This window comes from Ruditapes philippinarum, unplaced genomic scaffold, assembly GCF_026571515.1.
Source record: "Ruditapes philippinarum isolate M1 unplaced genomic scaffold, ASM2657151v2 ctg3089_1_1_1_1, whole genome shotgun sequence".
Classification (NCBI taxonomy): Eukaryota; Metazoa; Mollusca; class Bivalvia; order Venerida; family Veneridae; genus Ruditapes; species Ruditapes philippinarum.
Genome location: NW_026852937.1, coordinates 12,501 through 25,331, shown reverse-complemented (window position 1 = coordinate 25,331; position 12,831 = coordinate 12,501). Strand labels below are relative to the sequence as shown.

General features: G+C 30.0%; 1 protein-coding gene across 1 annotated transcript; it reads right to left on the bottom strand.

Annotated features, from left to right (window-relative positions):
• Positions 1-9,400: 9,400 nt before the first annotated feature.
• Positions 9,401-12,196, bottom strand: LOC132728587 (uncharacterized). The gene is made up of 4 exons (XM_060714251.1): positions 11,975-12,196; positions 11,437-11,604; positions 11,071-11,228; positions 9,401-10,050 (listed from the first exon to the last, which is right to left on the bottom strand). Exons 1-4 carry the CDS (start codon positions 12,091-12,093, stop codon positions 9,746-9,748), a joined length of 750 nt encoding a protein of 249 aa, XP_060570234.1. The 5' UTR covers positions 12,094-12,196; the 3' UTR covers positions 9,401-9,745.
• Between the last annotated feature and the right edge of the window lie 635 nt (positions 12,197-12,831).

Here is a 12,831-nt window from a genome sequence, read left to right as displayed (position 1 = left end):
AATTAAATACTTTTTATTCAATCTTGAATTATGTATATTTTGCAGTCTACAGTGTTGTCTTATAACAGAGCCCCATTGCTGACCTATCAATGGATTTCAGCCCATCTCAACATGGACCGCTGAATTTGGAATATATTTACCTCCCATAAAAAATAATGCATTGCCTTATTATGACTTGAGTATACTTATACATATATACAGAGTTAATTACTTTCGAGTAAAATTAATTATGGAGTAAAGTCTACCGACACTTTAAAACAGTTAATGTTATTCATCTGATTGTCTTGTAACCTTAACCTAGCTAATTTAAGAAAGTCGTACTCTTATGCTTTTTAGCTTTTGAAATCAATTAAATTCTTCATTATCATATAAGCAAATTACCTGATATATATAATTCTGCAAAAAATATATCGGTTTTCTTTTGTTTTTGTTCTTTTAAAATCCCAGGAGAGTAAGATAACCGTAATACTTCAACTGGTATCTTTATATATGATGAAATAAGGGCAGTCATCAAATCACTTTACATTCATTTACTCTAACATTATTACATCTCTTGATTTTGCTCAATATTTTTGTTTCAGTGCTATTCTCTTAAGTTGTGAAACATCCAGTATTTAAACATTTTAAACACATGTTTGGCAGAAAGGATATGGATGTCTGAGGCATCATAGCCTCTTTTTAACAAATTGTATGTTTATAATTGACTCTTTTTTCCGTAGGATGTCTCGATTTCATTGTAAATAAAGTCTATCTTATTCTCTGGTGGTTTTGATGGGTATGTTTTTGATAAATAGATATATGTTTTAGACACGCTCTCAAAATGTAGATATTCAAGATAGATCATGTTTGTAAAGAGACAGTAGACTCTGAATAAATACGTAAATTATCTGGATACAACATAATAATGAAACTTTATGACTTTATTCGGAGAAGAATAATCAAAAGATACGCATAGAACAAAAAACGAATTTCTGAAATTGTTGTACATTTTGTCATTACAATAGGAGCTGTTCTGGAAATAACTGTTGAATGAATGAACCAAGTTTAATGTTATAACTGCACCTATTCTCAGTTAAAATAATAAGGTGCATGAGCTTGAAAGAGATACTTCATATCTAGATTATTATTATCATAGAATATCATGTAATCACTGATTCCATATCTATGTCATCCAATACTGATAAAAGAAAGATATCAATGGGTGACTATTTGGAGTCAGTAAATTGTTTTGGTTTAGCGAGAACTTGTGTCATATTGTACAGTGAGGTTTGTTTGTATTTTGGAAGACAAGGATTTAACAAACAGCTAAGTGAAGTTTTATATAATTTTGTATATAATTATTCTTCTAATCTAAAAACAATTTCCACAAACATCCAAGAATATGTTAAATATGAAAAGCAATGTTAATGTATGTACATTATAATTAAACTTTAACCTTGACAAACAATTCAGGAATTCATGATTTAATTTAATAAGACGTAGAAATTAGAATTCATTCAACTTTCTCATCTTACATAACAATTGGCCATCAGATTGTTGGCCATCATATTCTTGTACTATATCTAGATAACCGGCTCTGCCAAGTTTCCGCTAAACAGTTACCCGAGAGCTAGATATTCTGGTCTGTAACGCAAGCCTGTGTTTGATTCTTTTTCTTACAAATGTTAATCATATTTCGGAAAGAATTAACGTAAACTAATATTTTCATATAGCACTTTTTTCTTACAGTAGCACATGGATTTACAACTTTATTCAAAACGATAAAATTACGTCATTCTAAGAACGCCATTCATTCATGAAAGGTACCGGGAATGACGTCATTTAAGCACGCGACTTGTCTTACAGGGGATGTAAGACAGGTTTTTCTAGCACCGGTGCAAACGGTAGATAATCTTGTCTGATATGCAAGAAAGGTTTTACTAGCACCGGACAATTTCGTGACGGACTTAGGACAAAAACATGACAGACGGACGGACAACCTACGGACAACGCCGGCTCTATATTCATCCGTCTTTGATGGTGGATAAAAAGTACATCATGTAAGGAAATAATTGCTAGACAAAAGTTACAATTTTTTCATCTTTTTCTATTTTCAACATTTCGCTGACGTAAAGTCGATGCTATTTTTGTTATGTTGTGCATTCAGTCCATTTAGCTATTCGAATGAAGTTTGACATTTTCAATTTAAAGGGCAAACATGAGCTTTATAATGTTTAAATAATGGTTTAAGAGAATGTTAGATGGAAATCGCTTGTGGAAATATGCCTGAATGAAAGATCATTTGTCATAAAAGTAGCAAAATGTACACAATATCGAATTTTGACTTCTTTACAAAATGCTACATCACTATAAATGTATCAAGCAAAAGATGGTTTAAGTTAATGGCAAATAACAATACGATATGAATGTATATGTACACATCATTATTTACTACTGATTATTGAGCAATTGTTTAATGTAAATATACACATTGTAACATACACGTATCAACATAGTTTTGGCAAACCAGGTTTAAACTTCCACAATTCATATTTATTAGGGAAAAAAGGCATTAAATTTCTTTTTTAGATACGATGTTTATAGTTTTGGATTTTATATACATGTATATGTCAACAATATTGTTATTCTATTCGTGTAAATATTAACAAGATAACTGATATCAATAAATAGATTACAATGAAATGACAAGCAGAGGTTATAATCGTTTATAAATTAATTGATTAAATTAATTAATTTAAATTGATTAATTAATCAATAACACAAATCAGATTTTCATTTGGTTCAAGTCATTTAGAAAGACTCATTTCTTTTAAACCATAAAAGCAATTTTGCGTGTTTTTTTGTAAATTTTACATTGGTTTCCCATAAACTCAAGTCCACTTATATCTCTACTGGGATCCTATATATTTACCGGACAATCAGCTTACCGGACAAAAGCTATTCCTGCCGAATAGTGCTTTATTTTTTGCTTCGATTAAAACATTTTACAGTCTGAATCGTACACTCACAGAAAATAACAACAAAATCACTCTCAGGTAAATATTGTTGATTCAGTTCTTTACCTACTAACATGCCCTTTTGTTCACTAGCTATATCAAGGCCTGGTCATGCGGGGTAATAATCCGTTCTGCGCTAGCCCAAATATTGAGGCCCTTAATGGGTTATTTTAGATAGGTTTTACTTTTAATTTATCACAACATTACCTCAGGAGACAATCGTAACATATTTTAATGATAAAAAGTAATTTGAAATTTAGTCCAAACAGTATCTCGTTGTTGTCTTTTACAAAGAAATGCAAATTAAAAAAATAACATGTAAGGAAACGGGTTTCGCCCCATTGGAGGAATTTCTACATGAAATGTAAATGAAATAGATTTTATGACTTTTGTAACATTCTACATGATGACCAAAAGGAAACTGTATGATAAAGAACAGAATTCTATTAAAATATCAAAATGTTTCATATGTTTAAGGATCATGAAGAATCAATACGTAAATTGAATTAATAGTGTTAACTTCAGTTACACCTTATATATTGGCCTCTTCGTAACAGGCATGGCTGCCGTGTCTATTTCTAGTGACATACTGGGTTTTTCCAATATCTTAACCTTGCCATTGAAGAGTCGTTGTTTCCTTGCTGATTATTTAAAGATTAATTTCAATTCTCGACTTCAAACAATTTTGAAACACAATGTCCGGTAAATTGAGTTGTCTACACGATTTTTTCCTCTTATAATGCCCTACTTTAAAAACAAATTTCTACGGTCAAATGTTTGATTTTATGTTTGATAAAGTAATATTTGCGTGTATTAAGAACCCAAAATTATTTGGGTAAAATTCCATTCTTTTTTATTATATTAAATAAAAGTTACAGATAAAAAACATCATATTTTGCCCGGTAATATGAAGGATCCCAGTATCTATTTTTAGGCGTGCAAGCAAACGTTTTATAACACATTTGTACTATCAATTACTCACACTTTTTATTTTTGGATTTTTTAACGAGCCCCTTTTTCTGCTATTCATAAACCGATTGCCACTTTATTATCTTAGGTCAATGTTCAAATGCAAAAATCTTTAGTTTTTAAGTCAGAATTCGGGCGATTCGATCGTTCATTTTTCCAAAGTTATTCAGATCATCCTGAAGGGTTCTCTTGGTCAAAGAGCGATTTTCCAGGTTTTACTGGTGTAGGAAGACCTCGGGTAATTTTGTTGGATAGCTTCCTCACATGTTCGAATCCAAAGTCGCGGGCAAGATTCGCTTCTTAAACGGTAAGGGCAAGTGACAGATATTGCGCTTAACAAATAGAAAGTATTGATTGAATAAGATAAATATCTACTTGGTCCTTGAAGGCCTTAACCAGTAAAAGGCCTGAGACGTAGAAACGACGATTTCCCGTGTTCCACATTGTTTGGCAATTGATCATATAGTAGGCTTTTCACCTTTATATAACTATTTTTTTGATAGTGGACTTTTTTTTGTTTATCGGTGTTTTTGTAATTGGTATCTTATGGTTAGCCTTTGACGGTTGAATTTTCGTCTTTTCTGTTATGTCTTTGTCAAAGTAACTTATATTTTGTTCTGTCACAATAATACTTTATCTTAAAGATTACAATGAACTTAGATGTGATTTAATTTAATAAGTCTTAATTAATACAAAACAATATGATTATTATGTTGATTGGGTGGAATTGATATTTATAAAGCTGTACATTTTGTTCCTTTTTTTTTCTTTTCTTTTATCATTTTTTTTTAATTTTTTTTTGTTGCTGTTTGTCTTTTATGATGTCCTGTTTATCTCATTGTAGATATTTTTTATTGAAATTTATCTAGCAATAAGTCGATATCTTTTTACTCTAATTAATGCAAGTTGCTTTGCAATTCAAGAGACCATTAAATATCAAAGACCTTACATCAAGCCATTTCTGAATTTTTCAGCTCCAGAGGCAGTTGTAAATTATTCCACTAAGTACACGTACATACATATTTCATGTGAACGTGCTCTATTTCAATTTGTGATGAATATGTCCCGATACTAAAATTAGGTTAATGTCATATATCTGTAATTTAAAACGCAACATGTTATATCCGTACCGTTTTCTTCTGTAGTTATATTGTATTAATATGCGTTGCATTTTTCACATTTTACTTATAAGATTGTGTCATAGATTAACAGTAGTACTAATTATACAACAGTTCGGGTATTTTGTATTGTTATATACCAGGTCAACATAGTATCTCTACTACTGGAAGACCATAAATAAACGGACGGAAATTGTGTAAATTATTAACCAAACAGTCGCTAGGGTAATAATTGTTTCATTTTTCACATTTTCATTTAAACGAAAACTTTGGTTGTTTTTCGCTCAGTAATTCAACCCTCATTTTTCTAGGAGTAAAGATTATACCCATGCGACCAGTGCAAACCAAGACGAGGCGGCACACCCGCGACGTTTGCCAATTGACTTTCAGTCAATACACATCGTGAAATGTTCACTGAAATAATGAATGGTTTATTTTATTGGACAAATCGATATAAGATATTCAGCATGAAAGGGATTATTAGCATGACAGTCAACAAATGTAGAATTTATTCAATGGAAGTACTTCCGGACAAAATTATAGAAGATCATACAAGACAAAAAAAGATCAAATGTGCTTTGTGATTTAACTTATGTTAAGATATACATTTTTTTCTTATTCTGCGCTTTAATAGTAATATACACAAGTGCTGTTTTTCTTTGCTCATACGTTAAAGTTACAATTTAATTTAATTCAATTCAAATATCATATTTTCTTCTCTTCACATGTACAACATATACATCGCAATCAAAATTAATTAAAACTGGTAAAAGTGCATATGCCATTCAATACAGAATTATATGAGACGTGTAAGCAAAGCTTACTAAAAGTCATATTTACATTCTAATAAAATTATATACAATACACACATTACATTGAATGTATTGGGAATGCTGTGAATCTATCATTTTGTCTTAAAGTTTATATATAAAACAATTCACTAGTCTGCTTATGAAATTACAAATCAAAAAATACTAGAATGTACAAAATACACTTAAAAACCTATTAAAAACATTACTCCTAACCAATAAAATAAATTACAGCTGTAATATTCACAACACTGTCTGACTTAAAATACCTACATTAAATAGAAGAGTTACCTACAATTAAGTAAAAGAAGTCTATGCTTTTAAATATTAAAACAGGCTTTGGCTGTAAACTTAGTCATACATGGATTAAGAAAAACGTTATGCATTTTCTCAACATCAGATAAGTTGTCAAAATTATTAAGAATTGTTCTTGCAGAGTCAAATAGGTCTTCCCTGAATTGTATATAGAGTGGACAGTGTAAATTAACATGTATCTCATCTTCTACGGTATCAGTACAGTTGAAACAAGTTTTTTCATGTATTGACAGATTTTTCATACCTCCCAGTTTCCAGTCTTATCGATGCAACACCGCATCTAAATAATGTCATAGCTCTTCGATAATGAAAAGGCTAATGTTGTTTTACATAAGTTTTAGTTTCAAAAACATTCTATATGTTCTAAGCTTATTTCTATCATTTCCAGAAATTGATGACACTTGTTCTAATGATTGTTTCCATTTATTAACTTCTAAATGGAGTTAAATATACCGACACTTTAAAATAGTTAATTTATTCACATGATTGCCTTGTAACCTTAACCTAGCTACTTTAAGGAAGTCGCACTCTAATGCTTTTTTGCTTTTGAAATCAATTAAATTCTTCATTATCGTACTAGCAATTTACCTGATACATACAATTCTACAAAATATATAACGGTTTTCAGTTGTTTTTGTTCTTTTAGAATCCCAATAGTGTAAGACTACCTTTATGCTTCAACTGGTATCCTTACATATGATGAAGTGAGGGCAGTCATAAAATCACTTTACTTTCATTTACTCTAACATTATTACATCTCTTGATTTTTACTCAATATTTTTGTTCATCATAATCTCTGACGAATATGTTTAATAATACATTTATTCATTTTGAAAATGCTCTTTCTATACATGTATCAGCTGCAACCTACGCAAACTTTCTTTAAAGGCCCATTATGCCTCAGATATGCTATCATTTTGATTTTTCTAACACATTTCATTAATGGTATCTTGTTACAGTTTCAAAAACAATATTGTTTTGCCGCATAAATTAACTGCCATTTGCTGCTGTTGCTTTTTAAGTAATTGGTATAATTATAGTGAATTAGTATTATATATGTAAGTCAAAATACGACTATGTTTACATTTTGCTACCTTTACAATACATTACTGTTTGTTCACTGCTATTCTCTTCATTTGTTTAAAATCTAACATGCTTTAAATCCACTATCTAAACATTTTAAACACATATTTAGTTGTTTTAATGAATTATAAAATTAATGGATGTCTGAGGCATCATGGGCCTTTAAATACCAGTACTTTATAATAATTTGTATGTTTATAAACTACTTTTTTCCATAGGATGTCTCGAAAACAAATTAGTTTTCATTGTAAATATAGCCTATCGTATTCTCTGGTGGTTTTGATGGATATGTTTTTGATAAATAGATAAATGTTTTGGACACGCTCTCAAAATGTAGATATTCAAGATAGATCATGTTTGTTAAGAGACAGTAGACTCTGAATAAATACGTAAATTATCTGGATACAACATAAAAATCAAACTTTGTGATTTTATACGGAGATAAATAATCAAATTATACGCACAGAACAAAAAAAAATGAATTCCTCAAAAAGTTGTACATTTTGTCATTACAATAGAAGCTGTTCTTGTGAAATAACTGTTGAATGTATGAACCAAGTTTAATGTATATAATTGCGCCTTTCGTAAGTTTAAATAATGTCATTGATTAAACGTTTTTAATTAATTTTGCCACAAATACACGATTTAAGAAAAAAAAGTCGAAAATTCGTTATTTGGCAGGCGCTGGTGCATGCATAAGCTTGAAAGAGATACTTCATATCTAGATTATTGTTATCATAGATTATCATGTAATCACTGATTCCATATCTATGTCATCCAATACTGATAAAAGAAAGAGGTCAATGGGTGACTATTTGGAGTCAGTAAATTGTTTTTGTTAAGTAAGAACTTGTGTCATTTGTACAGTGAGGTTTGTTTGTATTTTAGGAAGTCATAAGCATATCTAAAGTGCAATCACCTGTGACTAGTATTGTATCAACGGCCTTAGAATACTCAATATTTGTCTTGACAGGAGAAGAAGAAAAGAAGAAAAATTGGATGGCATGTAAAATGCATGTAAAAATATTTGTCTGTGATAAATAGAAAAGTTCAAACCTTATATACACGACCCCTGAATGTCTAGGTCTGTTCATCTTAGAAACGGTAAAGGGTATTTTGACAAAGATAAGTGGTCCTCAAGAAATTCCCAAAACTGATTCCGTATCTGTCATCTTATAACAATATTTCAATAATAGATAAAAAATTAATCGATTCATCTCGGAGAATATCTTGTTTGTGTAAGATACTTTGAGCATCATAGTGTACAAACTTTTAAGTCAAATTATAACTTTAAATGTCATATGCCAATTTTCAGCTTTACTGGTCGAGGTAGACCTCAGATGCTACACTTCGGTGTTGTCGAATTGATCCTGCATAGTTGTGCATACGTGAAATAAAGTAAAAATGAGATAAGTCTTAAGTTATCAATCTAAGTCTTTGTATTGTATTGTTTTGCTTTTTAAATAAAAGTGTAAATTTTGCGATTGGCGTATTATAACGGTGTTAGTCTTTACATCAAACGCTTACTGTTTTACTTTCGGTTTACGAGAACTTTGCCATGCAATATGGGGTTTGGTAATGTATATAATCATTTATAAAGGTTATCCAGCGGAAGCAGTAATCACAACACAATTAAATGAAAATTGCAGGCTCGATTTCGTTAGGGATGATAAAAAATTTCACCCCTTAAGCACCGGTTTGAGCGGTACTCAATTTTCAACACTTAAATGTGTTGGAATCAATGATCCCGAAGGACTAGAAAAATATAGCAACCCTTAAATTTAACTTTACGAAAATGTTGCGAACTACAAAATATATTAAATCATTATAATAATGTAACACTGTATCGGTAGTTCACTGTATAATTTACGGTTAATTTGAAAGCAGGTGTGTATGTCTTTTTATCGGGATTTCAATGTATATATTTACAAATGTAGACAGATGATTTTCATTGATTTAACCCACGAAAATATTTAAACTATTGTTTTGTCTGGTTCGGGTTTTTTTTTTAAGTTTTTTGTAGCCAATATAAAGTATTATATTGTAAATATGTATAATTAATATGGTATGCAGTGCATGCAAGACATTAAATTACAAATTTACAATGGCGGTTTATACTATCTATTTATTTATATATTCATTCATTCATTCATTCATTCAGAAAAACAATGCATCTAATTATTTAAAAAAGCATATATAAACTATAAAAAATATAAAACTATGAAATAAAACGTACGTTATGAACATAGGAAATCTATGATAAATAAATACAATATGAATGTGAAATGCGTTTTAAAAAATCCAGGAGTAATTCTTCCATTCATGTATTGAGACATTACTTTGTACGTAGAAAACGTTACTATAAAACCTCTTGTTTTGTATTTCTGTCAGGCCTGTGGCAGTTTTCAAGTCAACCATTCGCGGTTTACAACAATCATGCAAAAATTTATAGTATTTAGCAAGTATTCAACAGTTTTCTTAGTTTCTTTAACACAAAATGTTTTCTTCTTGATGCTTTAAACACAGCATCTCTATCGTGACGATAGAAAACTACATCATCTAGGTACTCGTAATTTGAAAATATTACAAATGTCTTTCTTTTCAACCATTTTTGACTGTATTTGTCCAATGGAGCTTCAATGTTCTTTCTCATGTGAACACGTCTCAAATATAGTCCATTCCATTCATACTGTGTGACTTTGATAACAAGATTACGCCTGTCTTTTGTTTCTTCCTCACCCGTAATCTTCACGTAAAACACTGAATTGCAATTTTTAAAGTGTCATTAATTGATTTATCAGTTAGCATTTAAAAACATTAAGTTAATGAATACTTTTTTAAGATAAAATAGCAATGATCGAGTGAGTATTAAGAGTTAATTGAGTTATATCGAGGCTGGTTGTGTAACAGTTGTAACTGATTTGACATACATAAAGAGATACACCCATTTTTCACCCTACCCTCGATAAGTATATTTTGTCTTCAGTTGCGACTTTATTACATGCATGTGTTTTGTACAAAGCTGAGATTATAATCTACTTGTTGCATTTTTTTTTTCTTTACGCTCTGTAATGTTTAAAGCAGCATGCCTCCAGATCCATGCTTATTTTTATGAAAATTTGAAAATGTATTTAACAGCATACTTTTGTGATGTAACCAAAAGAATGGAATTAACACATTATCAATGGCACTTACAACCCATGTAAATTACCATAACGAGGTCAAAATATGCAGAAATAGCCCTTACTGCGTTAGTAACGCAGTAGAAATATAGTTATGAATACTAAGAATATGGTCATTAATCGCACATAATATGAAAATTTTTGCCTGATTTTTTTCATCTTTATACTTTTTCTTAAATCTTATTACATTTTTCTCAGGTTTGATTTTATCGAACTATTTTTGCTTTTCTGGAGGCGTGCAGCTTTAAGTTTAGTGACATGAAATCTAAAATACACTCAAGAAATCGGATACATTGTATATCTAAATTCATGTTTTCTGATATTCATGATTTTGAAATTTATAAAGTAGAGAAATGATGAAAGATTTATTAATACACACAGATTATCAAACTTGTTTCGTTTTTTCAATTACATTAAGGAATAAATAAGGATAACAAAGGAAAATGAAAGTTTCTCTTATACAATTTACATTTCTTAAACAAGAATTCCAGTTATATGTAAAGATTGTTTTGCCTATTAAGAGTGTGGTGTTTCTTTTCTCTTTTTCGGTTAAACCAAATACTTTCAAGTATCCAATTTTTATATAAAGAATTCTTACCAAATTTTTTACTGCATATTTCAATTTTTGTACTTGACCAAACAGGGTACTTTTTTCTAAGCGTTGGCAATTTATTACTCATCAGTGCCTCGTTGCGTGAACCATGCTGACAAGGTAATTTGGCTGACCTTCTTGCAAACACAAGTACGCCACAACAGCTGTAAGTTTATATAATAAAAAAGTAGTCATCATATCGGAGACATCTCCCCTATAAGTGTTTTGCATTGCAAAATAATGAAAGACCCTGTATGTTGTCATTAAAGGATTTAACAAACAGCTAAGTGAAGTTTTATATAATTATGCATATAATTATTCTTCTAATGATAATCTAAAAACAAAAAACAATTTCCATTTAAAGGTACTTACACATAATTTCTTTCCGGTTTATTGTCATAGATTGTGTATTCATTACTTGTCATCTGACAGCAAGTTTGTTTGCTTGGCTGGTATGTCACTGGGCCACAACATCCGACAGTGCCTTTCTTATTAGTATAAGTACTAAATGTTCTTCCATTACAAGTTAATGTAACGATGCTTTTCAACAAAAAAGAGGATACTTATTAGTGTATTTAACATTTCGTTCATCTGGAGACAGGTAGCTTTAAAGTTAAAAGGAATGCTAGGATATATGCATTACATCCAAAACAATAGAATGTTATAATAGATTGAGGTAAATTGTACCAACTGGAAAACAATGTCAGTGGATTTCACAAAATAAACTTTACACATTTCAAAACAATACGGTAAGCGCAGTCATTACATGTGATATTATGTTAAAAAACAACGTTGTTTAAACGGATAGGATAAACATATTACTTTATTAAGTCTTTAAAGACTGACATTTGGGATATACACGTATGTATATTTGATTTTATTATTCAATGTTAAAGAAATAAAGAAATACCTGAGAGAAGTGTTAATTGTTGACGACTTATTTGATTGGTCATTTTGTAAAATTTTTGAAGTGGAGTTAAAGTTTGTTGTCGGCGGTACAAATAATGGCCTAACATTTCTTATGTCCATCACCTTCCAGTTATTGCATTCCTGAGTTTCGTTATCATATTTGGTTAAATTAAGTCCACAGAATAATATTACACTTACGCTCCCTGAAAATGTAAAATAATCTGTTTTAAAATACGCAAAACACCTACAATATACTTACAACTTTATTTATGTAAACTTTTATATTTACTTATAATGATGCCTGCGATTAAATTTGTAAAAGAATTCTTAGTTATTATCAAAATATAATTTTACCTTGGCTGATGATGAAAAGAAACAAAATCGTGGCTAACATTTTAATATATTTAAATGATAGAACATATGAACATATGAATTTATACCGTTATAGTTACATCAATCTATTATTATCATAGTTCAGGGGAAACTACGTATCATAATAATCATGCTGGTTTTCCATTTCTATTTTTATCCAACCGTCGCCTGGAACTAGGTAAACAAAAAACAACAACAAATGAGTAAACTACAATGAAATTAAGTAAGCATTTAATTTAGAGTCCGTAATACCTCAGAAAGCTTTTATTTTTTATTTCCCAAAATCTTTTAAAGTATGGTGTACTTTGCAGTACCCAAAAAAGGGTTTATTTGCATAAATTTAAAGGAAAATTATCTGAACTGTTTTTTTTAAATTTTTTAAAGTTTTGGGGAAATTAATGTCAGTTTAGGGGTGAAGGGGTTTTTTGTAGGGAATAAAAATTTAATATTTTTTTACTTTTTGCTACTTAACAAATTATAATAAAA

What these genes read in the sequence shown, in the direction of transcription:
- LOC132728587 (XM_060714251.1), bottom strand. Translation starts at nt 12,093, where the DNA reads ATGGACATAAGAAATGTTAGGCCATTATTTGTACCGCCGACAACAAAC. An exon ending in ACAATTAACACTTCTCTCAG is followed by an intron (nt 11,605 to 11,974) that starts GTATTTCTTTAT and finishes TTTGTTGAAAAG; the next exon opens with CATCGTTACATTAACTTGTA. An exon ending in AATATGCAGTAAAAAATTTG is followed by an intron (nt 10,051 to 11,070) that starts GTAAGAATTCTT and finishes ATTGCAATTCAG; the next exon opens with TGTTTTACGTGAAGATTACG.